General features: G+C 32.6%; 2 protein-coding genes, 1 non-coding gene and 2 pseudogenes across 7 annotated transcripts; 2 read left to right on the forward strand and 3 right to left on the reverse strand.

Moving 5' to 3' along the window:
* Positions 1-2,075: 2,075 nt before the first annotated feature.
* Positions 2,076-2,953, reverse strand: LOC111315614 (brassinosteroid-responsive RING protein 1 pseudogene; annotated as a pseudogene).
* Positions 2,954-3,200: 247 nt separating this feature from the next.
* Positions 3,201-4,150, reverse strand: LOC149516716 (brassinosteroid-responsive RING protein 1 pseudogene; annotated as a pseudogene).
* Positions 4,151-10,274: 6,124 nt separating this feature from the next.
* On the forward strand, positions 10,275-10,578 carry LOC149516717 (signal recognition particle RNA). The gene has a single exon (XR_016345442.1).
* Positions 10,579-11,756: 1,178 nt separating this feature from the next.
* On the reverse strand, positions 11,757-14,368 carry LOC111306869 (V-type proton ATPase subunit E). Its single transcript, XM_022904856.2, has 6 exons — positions 14,093-14,368; positions 13,878-13,978; positions 13,325-13,481; positions 12,997-13,190; positions 12,516-12,615; positions 11,757-12,010 (listed from the first exon to the last, which is right to left on the reverse strand). The coding sequence occupies exons 1-6, from the start codon at positions 14,192-14,194 to the stop codon at positions 11,975-11,977; spliced, it is 690 nt and encodes a 229-aa protein (XP_022760591.1). The 5' UTR covers positions 14,195-14,368; the 3' UTR covers positions 11,757-11,974.
* Positions 14,369-14,734: 366 nt separating this feature from the next.
* LOC111302463 (hydroxyproline O-galactosyltransferase HPGT1-like) lies at positions 14,735-19,303 on the forward strand. Of its 5 annotated transcripts, none has more exons than XM_089765511.1 (9): positions 14,735-15,151; positions 15,654-15,847; positions 16,526-16,634; positions 16,715-16,787; positions 17,164-17,284; positions 17,673-17,760; positions 18,146-18,289; positions 18,363-18,475; positions 18,842-19,302. In XM_089765511.1, the coding sequence occupies exons 5-9, from the start codon at positions 17,170-17,172 to the stop codon at positions 18,862-18,864; spliced, it is 483 nt and encodes a 160-aa protein (XP_089621637.1). In that variant the 5' UTR covers positions 14,735-15,151; positions 15,654-15,847; positions 16,526-16,634; positions 16,715-16,787; positions 17,164-17,169; the 3' UTR covers positions 18,865-19,302. The 5 variants fall into 5 exon arrangements, with proteins under 5 accessions (XP_089621637.1, XP_089621638.1, XP_089621636.1 ...); XM_089765512.1 differs by having other exon boundaries at positions 16,530-16,634; XM_089765510.1 differs by lacking the exon at positions 16,526-16,634 and having other exon boundaries at positions 14,735-15,001; positions 15,087-15,151; positions 18,842-19,301.
* Positions 19,304-19,542: the final 239 nt, after the last annotated feature.

Consider the following 19,542-nt stretch of genomic DNA (forward strand, 5'->3'; position numbering starts at 1 on the left):
AATGATTATGGTTGAAGATGAAAAAAAGCAAAGCTGAAAGTAAATATAACAATTTAAAACCAAGACATGATGATATTATATAAAAATCATATAAAAAAATATAATTTAAAATTTTAGTTAAAATAATATATGAATTTAACAAAATTAAAAAAAAATATTTCATATGTTCATATTAATAAAATTATGACACATAATTTTTACGTAAAATATGATATATATAACTTAAGTATTAGTATTTTAGATTATACGAATTATGAGATCTAATTGAAAAAATTTTTTTGAAAAGTGAAGACTATATAATATCATCATTTTCATATTATATCATACATTTTTATAAATAAATAATAAATTAATTGCATTAGTTTATTACAATGACTTGGAATGTACAATTTGGTGGTCTATGAAGCAACAAGGTTGGCATTCTTTCTTAATCACATGAATCTAAAACACTTTTCTTTTCATCAATTTGTTACTTTTTTTTTTTATTTGGAGAAAGAAATATTTAAATTGAAAAAAAATGCACAATTAATGAATCAAATATTTAAATGCATTGAATTTGGAGTTAAACTCAAATGACTTACCATCTCTTTAAAAAAAGTGATTTCTCACAAGATCCGAGGTCAATCTCACCACATACAATTCTTTTTTTTTTTCTCTCTAAGTTTCTATAATTTTTTGCAAAAAAAAAAAAAAAAAAAGAAAATCAGGTGTACTGATTTTATAAAATTATCAAATAGATATTATGCATTTTTGTACTCATGAATCCAATAAAATTAAGGATAAATTTGGTGTACCTTAATTAGCTTGCAGGCTGTAATTTGAATTTCAATGTGGCGTTTGACTTGAAAAAATAGTTTCTCACTCAATTTTTTACAGCCCAACCGTAATAAAAAACCAAGCCTAAGATGGGTATCCTTTTATACATGAATATGATCAATTTCTTGCTAGATAAAGATTTAGCTAGGGTAAGAGAAAACGAATCTACTACCCGCCGATCAATTTATAAGTTTAATCATAATCAAGTATTATATTTATGAATAAAAAATTATTGAATAATCAAACAGATTAATCAATAATTTAAAAAATAATTAGACAAATTTAATATATAGTTAAACCGAATTAATACATATTTGAGACTTTGAGTCTAGGGCCTCAAATTTCTAAATTATTCTCTTTATCGTTAAATTATGATTTCATTGATACCGATCAAAATTTTTTATATATAAATATAATCTTAACATAGAAATAAAAAAATTACAGATATTAAATGTTATATCTTAAAAATGGTTACGTATATAGTTCAGAATGGTAAAAATAGAATTGCAATAACTTTGACATTTATGAAAGTTTTAACTTTGAAAAGGAATTAGATTCAAGTTAGTTGAGGACCTAATATCCAATATTTAACATCAAAATTGAATTTAAGTTGACTGGGAATCTAATATCTTAGTATAAAAAAAATATTTTTATGCCAAAAAAAACCCTTCAGCAATTATATATACACCAAAAACATATAAGGCTAGATTTTACACGTACGTACATAGCAACCAACCAGCCAATTCATTTGAGAAGATTAAACATCCACATCCACCTTCACCTTCAACTTTTTGATTGATTTTTCTTTTTTTTTTTTAATACATCAACTAATTTCTCATTAATATTCTTTATTGATTATTTGGTTTATTATTTTGATGCTGAAAAATAAATCTTTAATTTAATAGTTAAAAGCGAAGAGACATTAAGAATTTAATTTCGATCTAAGTCTTTCCTTCTCCTCTCTTCTTCCTTGTATTTGCTCTCCGATTAAAAAAAATTATTAATTGTTTCCGAAATATATTGTATATTGAAAGAAAAAACACAATCTACACAGAAGAAGAAGAGATATAAATAAAATAAAATACTTTCACAAAACCTAACAAAAAAAAATTATCAATCCAAAAAATTAATAAAAAAAAGAGTAACAAATATAAATATTTATTCACCCAAAATTCTTAAAAAAGAATTGGAGCTAAGCAAAAATAAAAACTCTGCATTTAATAGCTCAATTTTCATTTTTCTTTTTTCATTGTGGTAATTTCTGGATCTTTCGTGTATATAATATATACACACAATTCCTTAAAAGATGGAAAATAATAATAATTATATAATAAAAAAACCCATCTTTTCTTTTTGTTGCTTTTTCTATAGCTACAATACAAAGCAGTAATTTGAGAATAATCACCAAAGAATTTCGGGCTCGTTAAATGTCTCTTGCATGTTATCGGGAACGAAACATGTTCTACAAAGCGGACATGTTTTCTGATCAAATACCATCCAACGGTCCAAACAGCTACGGTGGAATATATGTCGACAATTCCTTAGTGGCCTGATCTCATCCTGCCCTTCAAAGTCGTACAAACAAACGGCGCAGCTGTCTGGCGGGTCGACGAGGTCGGAAAACTTGACAACGGGTAGAAGTTCACGGATGAGGAGAGCTGAGACCGGGATGGGGCGGCACGTGGGAGAAGAGGAGGCGGAGAAGGAAGCGTCAGTTCCGGCCCGGCCTCGCCAGCGAATGTCGGGTTCGAGGAAATCTGGGAAACCCAAATAGAGGAAGAGAGTGGAAATGAATTTGCGAAGGTAACTGAGAAAAGAAAGTGTGTGGAGAAGTGGCTTTGGAAGGAGAAGCTCTGGGTAGCCTACAGGGAAGCCCATTTTTTCTTTAGAAGAAACTGAGAGGTGGGAAGGCTTTTTTTTTTTTTTCTGTGTTTTGTTTGTTGAGTTTGGTTTGTTTTTCTGTTTTTGTGTTTGTGTGAGAGAGACTGAACTCGGAGGAGACGAGGAGTGATTTTATAGAGAGAGTTGGAAGTGAAATTACTACATTGGACATGCCATCTAACAAGCTTCACTTAACATGTTTATTTTAACAATATTTTTTGGCACAAAAAAATTCAAGGGCAAATAAAATTTTCCCTGATTGTTAAGTTTTGTATTTAAGATGATCTCAATAAAAAATTATCAATTGAATTTAAATATAAAATTATTTACATTGATAAAAATGATTGTATTAATTGAATCAAATTCTTATTGAAATTAACTTTTAATAATTAATACTCTTAATAATTTAATAATTTAATAATTTAATAATTTAATCTAACTTTTAATAATTTAATAGCTCAATTTTCATTTTTCTTTTTTCATTGTGGTAATTTCTGGATCTTTCGTGTATATAATATATACACACAATTCCTTAAAAGATGGAAAATAATAATAATTATATAATAAAAAAACCCATCTTTTCTTTTTGTTGCTTTTTCTATAGCTACAATACAAAGCAGTAATTTGAGAATAATCACCAAAGAATTTCGGGGAACCCGGAAGCAGCCCAAAGCCTCTCGTTAAATGTCTCTTGCATGTCATCGGGAACGAAACATGTTCTACAAAGCGGACATGTTTTCTGATCATATACCATCCAACGGTCCAAACAGCTACGGTGGAATATATGTCGACAATTCCTCAGTGGCCTGATCTCATCCTGCCCTTTAAAGTCGTACAAACAAACGGCGCAGCTGTCTGGCGGGTCGACGAGGTCGGAAAACTTGACAACGGGTAGAAGTTCACGGATGAGGAGAGCTGAGACCGGGATGGGGCGGCACGTGGGAGAAGAGGAGGTGGAGAAGGAAGCGTCAGTTCCGGCCCGGCCTCGCCAGCGAATGTCGGGTTCGAGGAAATCTGGGAAACCCAAATAAAGGAAGAGAGTGGAAATGAATTTGCGAAGGTAACTGAGAAAAGAAAGTGTGTGGAGAAGTGGCTTTGGAAGGAGAAGCTCTGGGTAGCCTACAGGGAAGCCCATTTTTTCTTTAGAAGAAACTGAGAGGTGGGAAGGCTTTTTTTTTTTTTTTTTTTTTTCTGTGTTTTGTTTGTTGAGTTTGGTTTGTTTTTCTGTTTTTGTGTTTGTGTGAGAGAGACTGAACTCGGAGGAGACGAGGACTGATTTTATAGAGAGAGTTGGAAGTGAAATTACTACATTGGATATGCCATCTAACAAGCTTCACTTAACATGTTTATTTTAACAATATTTTTTGGCACAAAAAAATTCAAGGGCAAATAAAATTTTCACTGATTGTTAAGTTTTGTATTTAAAGTGATCTCAATAAAAAATTCTCAGTTGAATTCAAATATAAAATTATTTACATCGATAAAAATGATTGTATTAATTGAATCAAATTTTTATTGAAATTAATTTTTAACAATTAATACTGTTTGAAATATTTAGTAATTATATTTTTTATGTTAAAAATTTTTAGTAAACAAATAAAAATAATTTTATCATTTGCATTTATCTGATCTAACATGTCTAGTATTATATCAACTCGATACTATTTTTAATATCTCCTAATGATTTCTTATTATTTATCTATAAATATGAAAATCTAGATATCATTATGATAAATTCATATTATTATTATTTTTTTATTACTCTTATTCTGATCTCACCTATTCTGATTTGTAGGTGAAAGTGTTAACGGAGAAAATATTTTGTCTTTGCTTTTAATTGATTTTTTTTGGTCTATTCAACTATATCCTGAAATCAAAATTAAGCACAAACAAATATTATATTAAGCTCAATTGTCTTGAGCTAGAATTACTACTTAATCAAAATTAAATTGTTGATTATAGAGTTGTTGATTCTAGAATTGTTTCATTAAAAGATATGATTTGCTTTGGAAATTAAAGATTTATCCACACGTTTAGAAAAATAAAGTCAATGAGAGAATAATATTTTTTTATAAATTATAGTTCAATTATTGACTATTAATGTGAAAATAAATAACCTCGTCAAGATTTTCTCTTGTAAATAAAATAATTATATTTTGATTTTAATTTTTTAATTACGATGTTGACAAATAGATACATAAAACTCTCAGTCACTATATTATTTCATTTAATACTTTAAAAAATAATTAAATATTTGATTTAATAGTTAATTTTTTATTCCAAAATTTGAATTCAAAATTTTAATCCTCAAATATTTTAAAAAATAAAATGAGAAAAATATACATCCTTTTGTCTTCAAGATGATTTAATAGCTAAAGTATGGGAGAGCTTTTCGATTAGAATAAAAGGGAATGACTAATTTTCCAATTGAAAATTGAGAAAGAGTAGACTGAAAACAATGCCGGTTAGACATTACAGCACGTAATTAAGTTTGTTTGAGAAAATTCAAAGATTAAAAAGGACCAACGTTGAAGCGAATACGAAGGCAAGAAAAACACTACGCAAGGCATTCGCACTGTAACAAAGTGTATGTAGCGGTAAATTTATTTCATCATCATCGTCATCTTTGTGATCCTCTGCATTAATAAAAAAAAAAAAAACTTATAAAGTTGATTTCGAACTATTAACCCATTAAAAAAAAAGTTATTGTAATAAAAATTTTTATAGCAAATTACTATAACAACTTGGTATAATTTCATAAAAATCATATTACTTCAAACTTTCACAATTTTTTATTGACAGACAATCTGTAATTTTAAAAATTTTAAAAGATCTGCAACCAATCCTTCCTTCATTCCTTTATGATAATTTCAAACCAATGGCTTCGATGCTATGGAAAAATTGATGATGAAACAAATTAGATGATACTCACAATGATTTCATTCTGGTAAAATTTTCTCTTTTTGAATTCGAGTAGCTACTTTGACATGTAAAAAAGAGAGGCAACTCAAAGAAAAAATTGATTGTGAGTGCCTTCTTAGTCCTAGGAATATTATACAACAATTCACTTTAGTGATGACTGTTCTTTTGTAAAGGGTAAAATTTACAACTCGCACGCCCAATTCATTGATTTTAATAAGCGTCGGAAGAGCATTTTCTTGGACCCACCGGGACGAACCCAACAAAAGAAAAGAATTCAAAAGAAAAGGGCTTCCAGAGAATCAATGACAATTTGCAATTTCTTTGGAAATGTAAAGAAAATAGGCTCCAAGAAAATTTAGCATGAATGAAAGGCGTGTACCAATCAAACTGTGATAAAGAGAATTATTATGACTAGTCTTTGAAAATGGGATATTTTCAACACCACGTTCGATTACCTAACCCTCAATATCATGAAATTCTTTTCAAATATTGATTCGAGAGGTTTCGAATTTTCTTCAATGCTAGCACCTAGTTGTTGTGTGACTCGAGTTTGGATTTTTTTTGTTTGTAGAAATGGGAAAAGAAGTCAAAAGCATTTTCTATTTTTTCCTCCATTTTGTTTTTACATACTATCAATGTTTTTTAATGAAAGAAAGTACTTCGATATGAAAATAAGAAATTACAAATATTAAAATTAAAATTTTATATTTATTAAATATTAATTTTTAAAAATAATTATATAAATCAATTGAACTAAATTTCGAATTCATCCAATTATATATATATATATATATATATATATATATATAGTTTCACCTTATTTGTATTTAAGGTCCTAGCTAGAACTTAAGAGTACAAATTAATGATAGATTATGTATAACCTATTGGCCGGTTAATCAAGATTCCAAGTTCAACCTTTGTCCCCCTTCTACTTCCTTCACATGAACTAAACGTGGACGGGTAAATACATCATCAATCGTTATAGCAAAGAAAAGTAGGGATTCTCAATTATCAAGAAATAGGCAAAAAAAAAAAAAAAACAGCCATGGTGCTGAAATGCCCTAATCAAGAATAGGGGTTATTGGCTCCACTACTCGTCCCTTTGGCAATAAAGAACCCAACAAATCAATGGCAAATAAGGGAGGTGTATAAGGTATAGACATGGCTAGTGGATTAGACATTTGGTGTCTTTGACACATTATGGTGTCATTGTATCATCTTAAATAGGAGCGCCACTAACCCATCAAATGGCCTAATTATTGAATGATTTGAGACAAAGTTTTTTGGTCCATTCCACCTCAGTCTCTTTCTCCCAATCCTAAAATAATGTTCCTTCAATCAATTTTGTGTTACGATCACCATGAAAATGGTGACCATGATTATCTATGAAAAGGATCCTGGTTTGCTTATAACTTGGTTGAAGAGAGAGAGAGAGAGAGAGAGAGAGGGGGGGGGGGGGGCAAAGAAGAGCCAGCGGAGACGGGGTGTCTGATTAACGAGGCATGACCAACTAGCCAAGTGATGAGGGTTTGCATCGAGAGAGGAGAGGGAAGGGGCATGAGAATATGGCCAATATTTGCCGATCCATCTAACACCATGCAGCTCCTGGCGGCCTTATTGCCAATCTTTTTACTCTGACAAATGCCCTCTACACTTATACAGCCAAGACAACCGTTGGCCCACCCAACACCTAACCCATATGTGGGGGGAAACCCCACCCACCCGACAGATCAGAGCTCGATCTCACCAGTCACCACCACCTTTGTCTCTTTCCTTGTCTTTGTGTCCATGCAATGGAGTTCCCAACGGGAATCACAAGAATCTTCATTATCTATATTTATGCTTACTGCTATTTAATATGTTATAACTGGCCTCCTCGTCTGTGGTTCATTATATATGGCATCTTTTCTTTTATTGCAAAATATCAGTAATTGATGTTTTTCTATTGCCTTTCGCAAATGCGTTTTCATGATCTTTTGAACTTTTCAATTCTCTTTATCTATTTTTCATTTCATTCAATATTCTTTTAAGTTACATAATTAGTAACAGGATTCATATTTTTTTTCTTTTTCGAGATGTTCAATTTTGAATCCAATTGATAAATCATAGTAGGAGTTCGTTAGATTTGTTATGAGGGTTTAGCTAATACTTACCTCAGCTGCTTGAGAGATCTAGAGTGTGTGAAAACAAAAAGAAGATAATAGTTTAGACATAGATGATTAAAAAACAACTTTATTGGGTGAAAACCCAAAAGGAAAACCTGGCATGGGAATGCAATTTTGAGAGAAGCTCTGGCATTTGGCCTCATTAGGAACATATCGACAGGTAGGCCAGCTAAATCCAGCCAAGATCTCTTTTTAACTACTGCACGAATCTTTAAGCCAAAGTTATTCTACTTACTCCCTCTTTAGTTTTGTCCAGTCCTGTGTTTTGAAGCTGTTTTTATTCTGTTTCTCCACATACCTAGCCAAAAAGCAAGTTTTATGAGGGCGATAAGCACTGACTAATTCTGACTCTAACCCATAATTTTTATATCTCACTATCAGAAGTTGCCTGCGATAAGATCGAACTGAGTATCAAAACATGTCTGCAATAATCCAACTTTGCCAGTCAGAAATTATCTCTGCTTCAAAACAAAACAATGAAATACTAATAATAATAAAAGAACAAAAAATAAAAGTCTTATTAGGTGAATATTTAACCAGACAATTAACAGCAACTTGCATTGTAAAGAAAATGCAGAAGGGTTTTTTTCTTGGTCGTCATGCTTAAATTGACATGTAAGAGCATGTTGATCATTGGCGACATGGACTGACGACGACCACGTGGCTGCAATTCCAAATTTCCTTTTCCCTCTGTTTTGGAAAATTAAATCATTAATCATCTTTCTTTAATTTCTTGAGAGAATGGAACGAGAGTTTCTGTCCCCCCAAACATTGTTCTTGAGAGGATGGAAGTGGTTAACAGGTAGAGTTGTGGCACGATTTGTTTGCTTTTGAACAGTTTCTGCACGGAGCTTCACTGTATACCCACGGTTTCATTGCGTACAAAAAACCTAGAAGAATTAATGTTACAGGGGAGTGGTTGTTCTTGAATTTGAGTGGAATATTATCTTTAGGAGGGAGGAGGAGCAATAGCAAATTTAAACATTATCTTTTCTTCAATGTGTGGGCCTTTGACTCTTTGATTAGGATGCTTCCCTTAAAGTTGTCACCATCTAATCTTTTTCCATTTTTTAGCTCTAATCATTTGATTTCTTTCAATTCTTTTAATATATGTTTTCTCGCTTTCGTTGGACACATATGCATTGTATGCATCATGTATACTTTTGTGGTTTGGTTGGGAGCCCACTAAAGAAAAGAAATACGCCGAGTTAATGGGAGATGTGTCCATTGTCCAGAATTTTGCAGAGAAACAATGTCAGAATTTGTGGGTCAATCATGTGGGATGTCGTCGCTTACTTAGCTAACATACATGGTGTAATTTTGTGTTTGATTGGAGGTGAAGTGAAAAGAAAATCATGAAGCTGAAAACGGGGATTCATCCCATTTTCTTGGATTTTTTTCGTTCATTATTTTTACAATTTATATAGTAAAAGAAACGTTTTGATTTAACCCGAATAAGAAACTCTGACAAGGCCTTTAATTAGAATGTGCCTGGTTTTGTTGATTCATATAAAATCTATAAATTTTTAAAGAGAAGACTAGAACTCGGAGACTCTTGTTATTTACACATACACTACAGCCTGACACCCTGATCGCCCACCCTGGCAACGCGGGCTTGTAACCTGAGTAGTGGCAAAAAGCTGATGGAGGGCTCCTACCCACCGAGTCCTGTCCCCAAAGTGGCCAATTGCCTGGTCTGCCCACCGAGTCAAGGAGTTAAATTGTTTAATTAAAACCCTGAACCTGAGTACCTGACAAGGAGTTGAACTAAGGGACCTATGCGAAGGGCAACCTCGGCGTTGAAAGGACAATAGCAGGCCGCCCAATGGGGGATCCAACATGGCTTTGTGGGTTCGATCCAACCGAACCATCATAACGTTTTTACTGATTTCTTTGCAATTTTCACCCTCTTATCAATGGGAGAATCAAAAACTGAAATACAATCAATTTTTTTAAAAATCAATTAAAACTGTTCATCATCACACACCATTTCTTGGTCTCTTTATAACATTAAAGCTTTTATGTGCAAGTTATTAATGCATATAAAAAACTATATAGTTCATAGAACATGGTTTCAATCCGCAAATAAAAATGGTTTGATACAAATTTGTTCGATGTGGTGAAATTTATGATGCTTCTTTTATTTTTATACTCACAAAATTATTTTGTAGGATATTTGGCATGTTCTATATTCATACAATATAATAACATTGAGGAGAAAACAAAGTAGCCTACTTTAAGGTTTGATTGCAATTTTTTTAGATTTCTCTTTCATCAATCCTCCATAAATTTATGAAACAGGATATTCGTCTTACAAATGATGTAAAACATATCATTTGACGTACCCAAATCTTCATTTTAAGTTTCCAAGAAGTCCCCAAATTCATCACCTCAACGAGTAGAAGAACCTTCGGAAGAGAGAGAATCCCACATCGCCCATCAAGAACAAATTATTGTTGTTTATGTACCCAGTTACCCCGAGACTTGGTCGCCGAGCTTTGTAATGCAAGCTTGTGACCAAAATTGGGGCATTAAGTTGGTGGAACATGGGTTCTGTTCCTAAGTCTGGTCTAACGCGGTTTAATTCTGGCGTGCCCATTCCAAGCAAAGAGTTGAGCCACGAAGCTTGAGTGAAAACTCTGGGTCCCGTGGCTCTTAGAGCGGAGGGTACTGCGTGAGGCTGGTTTCACAGAGCAGCGAAAACTTCCCGCTCTTGGCAGTGGAAGGATAACAGGCCAGATCCACGTTGCCCAACATGGCTCAGTGGGCTGACCCTGACTGGACCACCTTCTTTTTCACCACCGTTCTTTTTATCTTTTTAGGCCCAAAGATGGGATTGTCCAGTGTTTTATTGATCAAATAAGTAGTGTTACTGATATTCCCCCAGTCCGCCTTGAGATCAGGAACTCATCAGCGGGGACTTAGATACATTTACGGGTCGAATAGAATATTTTTTATTCCTGTCTTCGATTTTTTAATATTATATTTTTATTTTTGAGTTATATTTAATACATAAAATTATGATAAGATATGATAAAATAATATTATAAATACGATTAAATTAAATAATATTATTATATTTTATGTTTGATAAATATAAAGATTAAGACAGAATAATTTATTTATTAATTAAAATTATTTTTTTTAAAGTTTATATAGTTTAAATTATTGATATAATTTTTAAAGTTATAATAATATATGTAAATTTAATCTTATGAATTAAAAAAAATCTTATAATTTTTCAAATAATAAAGTTATCTTATTGACATATGATATCTAATTTTTTTAATAATTCAATCTTTTTATTTAAGTACATAATAAATATATAATAAGATAATTAGTATTATATCATTCAACTCATTCTATGTGCCAAACATAACCTCGATTTCTTATATTATATTAATAACTGTAATCATATTCAACAAAATTTTTTTAATTCAACTGTTTTTATTTTTATAAATATTTAATGAATATGAATAATCATTATATTTTAACTTTTTAAGAAAAAAATAAAAAATATTTTTTAAACTTTTTTATTTTTATTGTACACATTTATGTAATTTTTTTTATAAATATATATTTTAAATATAAATATATTAATTATAACTAATTTAAAATAAAATTTATATTGTTAAATAAAAAATTAATTTATTAAACATATATAAATATATAAGATTTAAGTATGCAATGAATATTATATTACTTATTTTTGTATCAATACTTGGATAAAAATTTTAAAATCATATCCATAATCATTTTCATCTCTAAAATTTAATACCCATCTCATATTCGTTAAAGGTAAAAAATTAAGTTACCCATCGAATTTGGAAAAAACTGAGATCTCTAGGGACTCATGAGGTCACAAAAAGCTATAGTTCCTGGAAGATATTCGCAAAAGTTTAACTCCAGATTTTGAGCAAACACTAGTTTAAGCAGGAATTGCACTTCCGGAGACATACAGCATCCCACATCATGCTTAAAACACTTCATATTTTATTCGTTATTTAGAAAAGTGTACTTCACCATCCCTCAAAATGATATTCGCACCAGTAAAAGAACAGTTTCCCTAACTTTTGGTAAACAAACAATCCGGGTAGAAAAAAAAAAGAGAATTCATGAACAAACAGCTTCAACAGTATGCTCTATGGTCGATGACCAAAGCTGCTGAGAAAACAATACAATCCTACCCTTCAAGCGGCAACCCGACCAAAGAGCCACTTGCGGATCTGCAATGAAAGGAAATAAACTAAGTTGAGAAAAGGAAGGGGGCAGAAAATATTTTAATTCAAGGGTCAAAAATCAAGCAAATGAGAAAAGATAGATGTCTATGATCAAAATACAAAACCTTGAAAATTCCTATCTGCATAAAGCAGTTGAGAACACCATCCATTAAATTGCTCCCCCTCCATGCCAACACACACACAAACAAGAAACAAAGATACACACACACACATACACACAAAGGCATGCATTCTATGGACTCTGCACTTGCAATTTGCATATCCTAACTCCTCATGAAGAATTAATTAGAGAAACAATCTCTCCATCCAGGCCATGAAAGCAAAGGATAACCAAGAAACTATAGGTACTATCTTTCTTGGGTAGAAACCAATTGCTTGTATTTTTTGGGTGCGTGTGTGTGTGGGGGGGGGTTGGGATCGGGAATTAGTATAACTAAGTGAAGAAATTCATCTAAATGACTAAATGTATCTCAAAAGCTACCAAACACACCTCTGGAAGTTTTTTACGGAATGCAACATCCAACCGTGCATCCAAGGTGTTCTCACACACAATTTTTCCATCTCGAGATGCTAACACTACACCTCCAGAGCTGCAAAATGAGAAAAATGAAAAATCAGTATTAACATTCCATCACTGTTCTTTTTATTCTTTGTGGTAGGGGGAAGAGAAGGCAGGTGCATCAAGGAGAGATGGCTAAGATCATAAAACATCAGAATCCCATTAAAAACTCCTTACAAAAATTGCTTATATATTACTAATATTTCATATAACAAGTAGTATAATCATACTAGTCAACACTTAATACAAACTTAAACCAATCACTTCATAACACCAAAAAAGCAAAGACCATCCCTTCCCACTTATAAACTATAAGGAGGAAGGTAGTTCCAAAGAATTAATAATTCCTGCCAAAACATTGCATAGTTGAGAACATGTAATCTTGCATTTTTGTAGAATTAATAATGTATACCAGAAAGGACCGTGGGCATTATGATGAGAAGGAGCAGGGGGAAGATGGACACTGTCAATGAATATCTCTGGTGGATGAACATTCACTTTAGATGCATATTCCTCCTTTGCTGAATCCAAGACAGACTCTACCAAGTGCACATCATCTTTGCGACAACGCAGTAAGACAGCAGGCTCTTTCAGTCTGACCAAACCCTGCAATTAAACGTCACTTTTAAGATTCACCCGTAAATAAAAATAATTCAAACCAAAAACTCCTAAGATTTTATCTAATGTTGCAACTTTCCGAGATTTTCAAGAATGGCTTAATGATCTTGCCATACACTGACCTGAACAATTAGATCTTTCAAAAGCTTTTTATACACGTGATGATCACGGCTCACATTCAGAAGGTCCTTGGATGCCGATTCCTTCATGGCATTAACCACATCATCTTGAGCCTGAAGGACCTTGATTCTAGACGCATTAAGCTGCATCGAATACTCACTGCAAGAAAAAATATACAGCTCAATCTTATTCACAACAGAACGGATACACGACAATTCTGCATCAAAAGAAATTCCGCCCACTTTGCTTTTGCATCAATTATCATCATGATAATCAAACTTCTTCAATGTTCTAAAATTCACCCAAATCACATTATGGCTTCAGATTACTGAATAAACCAGTGCCATCCTCAAATATGACTAATTTTCAATAAATTAAAATCAAGTTCCAAATTTTGCTTACATTTAAGTAGAAATGTAAACCTCACTTTGACTTCAACTTAATATACGACAAACTAAAGAAATCCAGCCTGATAAATCAGTTGAACTATATACTGAAATTTACAGCAAAAACAAATGGAGAATAAATAAAATTTAAAAAAACATATTAATTTACATTTTCTTTCGAATTTCAACTTGCTTCCCCTTCTTCTCGTACTCTTGCCTGATCTTCTTCTTCTCCGCCTCCACCAATTGGAGCTTCTCGATGTTGAATTCCTAAAATACCCATCGTTTACCCATCAATTAACCGGAATATTCAAAATTTACAAAATTTTAAGCCAAAAAGGAAAAAAAAAAGACAACTGCATAAATGATTGAAAATTAAAGTACTTCTTCAGCGGAAACTGAGATCTCGTTAGCCTTTTCCTCTGCTTCTTGGCGGATGAATCTCACCATCTGCTGGATCTGCTTGGATACATCTGCGTCGTTCATTTTCGCGGGGATCTTGATTTGATTTTTGATGATCTGATCAGAGAAAACCGTAGAAAGAAGAGATTTTTTATTTTTTTCTTTGACCTGATTTTCGATCGAAAGAAATAAAATGAAGCGATCTATAAAGCGAAGCAGTTCTTATACGTGCTTCCGAGATGTGTACGATCAAGAGCCGTTTGTTTTTTATTTTTCTTTTTTTTTTTTTAGGAAAAAAAAAGTCCTATTTATTTATTATTTTGACTGTTTTGTAATTAGTTCTTTCCACTTTGGCCAAAAAAAGAGACTATTTTGTTATTATCCTCATAATGACGGGGACATTTTCTGATCGTCGGATATTGGGAAATCAAACTATCAATTATCGGATTTTGACGAAGAATATAAATAAAGAAAGATCAGATTCGGTGATTATGCCACGTGGAAGTGACCAAGTAGTATATTGTTGTGGCTTTGAAAATCCAAACGACGCCGTAATCTCCCTACTTTAAAGGTCAGAAAAACCCAAAAAAAACCAAATCGACCTTTGCTCTTATTCCTAAAAAAAAAAAAATAGCAAACTTCAGACTCAGATTCAAACACAAGATTTTTTTTTTTTTTAAGTCAAACTTTGTTTGATCTGAAGAAAAGGGTTTTCCATTAATCCTGTTTGTTTATCGAGGGTTGTAGAAAACGAGTAAGGGAAAATGCGTTCCTAGGGAACGAGTAACCGGCTTTCTAACTCTGGTGGCCATGCTTTTCATTCTCGAATTTCAGCTTTGGTTCTCGCCATGTTCGCTCCCATGGCTACAATTTACGTTGCCGGCTATTTAAGTCTCTTTCTTTTTCCATTTTTTCTTTCTGGGCTTATTCAAAAAATTTTTATTTGACGCTTTTTTTGGGTGTCATTTAAATATAGAATGTGGTAAGACGCAGAGAGCAGACTATATTTAATTCAAGAACTTAGACAGGAGAACTGGTCAGGTGATTTTCTTTTATTTTTTCCCTCGTCTTCTTGATCCCAACTATTTTTATATTGAAATTAATCTGCGGCTTTTTTTCCCTTTTTTGCCATTGGGTTGGGTTTGAACATGAGTGCATTTGGCTTTTGGCAGCACCTATCATTGTTTTTTGCTACATTTCTTCAAAAAACTTTGCCCATGATGGTCTAATTTTTATTGCAGTCGCATTCGCTATCAAGCTTGATGCTTTAGCATAAAATTGATAGTTGGGAATTGTTTTTGTGAAGTTGTTTTGATGATGTTCATGTTTAAGAGTTGGAAGATGATCTCTGTTTTGGACAAATCAGTTGGATTGTAATGACATTTAATTATTAAACTTTTTCAGGGCCATTATGCTATATCTGTTGATGATGCGCTAAAAATTATAGCCTGCAGGAAACCTTTTTGCTTTTGCATTTCTGCACATTATGAGCTTCTTATTACTCTGCATGCCGAGTCTAATTTGATAAAGCATGATATTCCAGGGAACAACAGAAAAAGTTATCAGCCCTTGAGATGGATCTTGCGACTGCTAGGCAGGAAGGTTTTGTTTCAAAGGAGCATTTGGAGTATGATGGTACTCATTCTAAGAAAAGGCTTTTAGCTGTTATAGGTGTCATCACAACATTTGGATGAAAGAAAAATAAAGATGCAATTCGGAAAGCGTGGATGCAATCTGGTAATGCTTCCTTTCTCTTGACAGGTTTTATGGGTGTTATTAGGATGATTGAAAATAATGAAACATGCCAGTATGGTAGGCTCCAAGTATTTTTTTTTATTCAATCTTCTTGCACATGGTAGCGAGTACAGTAGTTCTCTCTCTCTCTCTCTCTCTCTCTCTCTCTCTCTCTCTATTGGGGTGAAGTGGCGTTAAAACACATGAAATAGAATGCAGATGGATGCTTTATGATGCCAAAGTTTCAAACAGGCACATAGAAGAATGTTGTCTACCGACAACTAATATTCAGTCACATGCAAACTTATTAACTGCTAATTTATGCGTACAATGGAGTCGTGATCTCTTTTTGTTTAGCTGTAAATTAGAAGGCTGCAATCGGCATAGTTATGTATATCCATGGTAAGTTAAAAGCTGAGAGTTTCTTTAGTTAAACTGAAAAGCTAAATGAAACAATGAATACTATTCTGTTGTAAGTTTAGATGGCTTGGTATCAATAGCATTAAAAAGGTTGAAATTAGGACAGGTGAGAATGTGTGATTTTAATCTATCCTGACTCAAATGGATCTTGAAAGAATATATTCCTTCTCTACCATAGTTGATTTCCAATTTCTTTCTCCCTCCATTAAATTATTCACAGATTTTGTAAACATCTTGCTACCTAATTATCCATTTCCCCAGTTAGTTCCCCAGGTAGTAGTTAAACTGAAAATACAATATGGGAAGGTGCGGCTTTGAAAAAACTAGAAGAAGAGAAGGGAATCATTGTGTGATTCGTACTAGGAAGAAGGTCTCTAATTGACAATCCTTGCTTATCAACTTTTATTTTTTTTTCCATATCTGTTCATTGAAATTTTATGTTACTTGCAGTGTGAACTGTGGAGATAGTTTTGACAGGGAGATTGACAACGAACACAGCCAGACTAATGACTTCATCCTTCTGGTAAGTTGACCTGCTAGTTGAAGCAATTTTATGCATATTTAGTGAGGTTTTTACTTTGAATGCAGTAACTTAAAGCTTATATACCATTATATTCTTCTGACTGGAATTGTAGCCCTTAGAAGTTAGTGGTAAATAGAGTTGAAAATTATAGTAACTTACAGATACCCTTCATTCTAACTTTTGGTGCGCCGCATTGCTGTTTGTATATATGCATGCATGCATATTATATAGTGACAATGAGCATTCATTAGTACTCCTGCAAAACCACTGTGACTTGAGACACATGTTATGTATATTATTGCTGGTGAATCAACATTTTCCAATGGATTAGATCTTGGAGTGGCAAATATTCATTTTTCTCTTTGTGTCTCAACAGAATCACATGGAGGCACCCAAGGAACGCTCAAAGAAGATAAAATTTTTCTTTGTTCATGCTGTGGAGAGCTGGGATGCAGAGTTCTATGTTAAAGTCAACGATGATGTTTATGTTAATGTTGGTGTGTAATCCTTATTAGTTCGTGTAGGTAATGAATTAGGTACCACCTTGTGAATATATTGGCATCTCTTCTCGATATGGAAGTTTGCCTTCTCCTTCTTTCTCTAGAATTTTCCCTTGTAATCTATACTAGTATCAATTGCTAAAGGCCTTAAATCCCCATAATCGATGTCCGAGTTGTATCTATTTCACTGACATTTTAAGTTCTAGTCATAAATATGAAGAATTGTTGCAGAAAATATGACAGTGATGATCAACAAAAATTGTTGAAATCAAAATGGGCCAGCTATGGTTGCCTTTGTTAATTCAGAATACATGCTGCCATCGAACTAAATAATTATTTGCAGCCTTTACTGATATTTATAGTTGTTCATTTGATTGTTTTCCAGATACCCTAGGAGCAATACTTTCCACTCATTTGGATAATCCTCGTGTTTATATGGGGTGTATGAAGTCTGGAGAAGTTTTCTGTGAACCGTGAGTATACTCTGATTGTTTTCATTTAATTGTAATTTGTGTTGGATTTTGTCATCACCTCCTTCCCAACTACCATTTTCTAAAGTTTTGTGGGCCCTTATATTTATGTTCTTTTACATTTATAGGACTCACAAATGGTATGAACCAGACTGGTGGAAATTTGGCGATGCAAAATCATGAGTAACATAGAATCTTCTTTTTCTTTTTTTTTTTCTTCAATACATCATGGAAGTTTAGTAACGATTTAATAGTCGTGGCTTAAATAGCTTACATGTTTAAGTTCCTGATTTTTTTAAGTATAAGTACAACAGAGGTCAAATGCTCAGTGTTTACTTGAAAGTTGTCATATAATCTTCATGTATTATGTATTCTGGTGTTCTTGCAGCTTCTTGTCCCTGATATCCCAAGTCATTGTATATTTTCTATTTGCATCTTCGAATTATTGTGTATGGTGCAGATACTTTCGGCATGCTTCAGGTGAAATATATGCCATTTCAAGAGCTTTTGCACAGTTTATCTCGATTAATAGGTAATTCTTAGCACCACCTTTCACCCTGGCTTTTAGATTGCTCTGAGTTTTACATTAATTTTCCTCTTTGCAGGTCTATTCTTCGAATATATGCCCATGATGATGTGAGTGCAGGATCATGGTTTATTGGGCTTGATGTGAAGCATGTTGATGACGGGAAGTTTTGCTGCTCCCACTGGTCTACAGGTCAGTCTTCCTCTCTTTCCCACATACAAAAAGATGCCAACATACTTGCCTTTACATGTGTCCACACACGCCATTTTGCAAAAGCAAGCTACATATCTTTTATATAAAACATTTGGTTGCCAAGGTGATTGATTGGTTAAGATGACGGAAAACAATTTAACAAGTGCATCCATCCCTTCTTATCATTGTCCTCTTTTCGTGTTACAGAGTGATTCTTTATATTTGGCATATGATGCCACGAATAATTGATACCGTTCTATCCAAGTTCCTAGTATTGTTTTCTTTTTATATTTGAACTGATGAACTTTCTGTAAAATTGAGATTCAGTTGCATCATGTTCATAAAATCTTTTCCCTTACGTTGCAGGTTCGATATGCGCTGCAGTCTGATTTGACTAACAAGATTTATTTCGACACCATATATATATATATATATATATATATATACATAACAAGGCCATTCTTTTTCTGCATCTTCCATCCCTTAAGCTGTTTTGATACCAAGGAAGAGCTCAAAGATTTCAGTCAGAATTGATCCTTTTAATTCAATCCTGGTTCTTCCAAGTTCCAACAGCTGTAGATGCATGTACACGTCATTCTTGAAGGCACAAGAAATTTTCCCCTCTGCTGATGTGTTATAGCCCTGTATGTTCCATGTTCGTTCTTAATTTTGATTGATAAATTTTCCAATATTTCAGATGAAACGAACTGTTCTCTCAGCTATGAAAGACCTAATTTGTCCGCCTTTAGAGAATAAATATGTTTATTAAATCCAAAATTTTTCTTTGGCTTATGACCTAGGTTCCGTTTATTCTAAACAGATGTCACAAATCTACACTTTCCCACATTGGCTTGAAATTTTAAAAAATATTTTTATTTATTTATTCTTTTCTTGTTGAGAAAGGATCTATTTAGTATAAGTGTTACCTTTTTTTATCATTTATCAAAATGATTAAAATTAAAAATATTATTTAAATTTAATTTAATTATGAATTTAATTTTAATACAATTTTAAAAAAAATGCAAAATGCAATACTTACATTGATGTAATTGGATACTATTTTTTTA

Source organism: Durio zibethinus, chromosome 9 (assembly GCF_047325235.1).
Source record: "Durio zibethinus cultivar Kanyao isolate XHJ-2024 chromosome 9, ASM4732523v1, whole genome shotgun sequence".
Taxonomy (NCBI): Eukaryota; Viridiplantae; Streptophyta; class Magnoliopsida; order Malvales; family Malvaceae; genus Durio; species Durio zibethinus.

Coding starts and splice junctions, on each gene's coding strand:
- LOC111306869 (XM_022904856.2), bottom strand. CDS start 14,194: ATGAACGACGCAGATGTATCCAAGCAGATCCAGCAGATGGTGAGATTC. Junction 12,616..12,996: donor AATGCCCACGGTCCTTTCTG/GTATACATTATT, acceptor CTCATTTTGCAG/CTCTGGAGGTGTAGTGTTAG. Junction 12,011..12,515: donor TCCGTAAAAAACTTCCAGAG/GTGTGTTTGGTA, acceptor CTTTCATTGCAG/ATCCGCAAGTGGCTCTTTGG.
- LOC111302463 (XM_089765511.1), top strand. CDS start 17,170: ATGGAGGCACCCAAGGAACGCTCAAAGAAGATAAAATTTTTCTTTGTT. Junction 18,290..18,362: donor CAGTTTATCTCGATTAATAG/GTAATTCTTAGC, acceptor TCCTCTTTGCAG/GTCTATTCTTCGAATATATG. Junction 18,476..18,841: donor CTGCTCCCACTGGTCTACAG/GTCAGTCTTCCT, acceptor CTTACGTTGCAG/GTTCGATATGCGCTGCAGTC.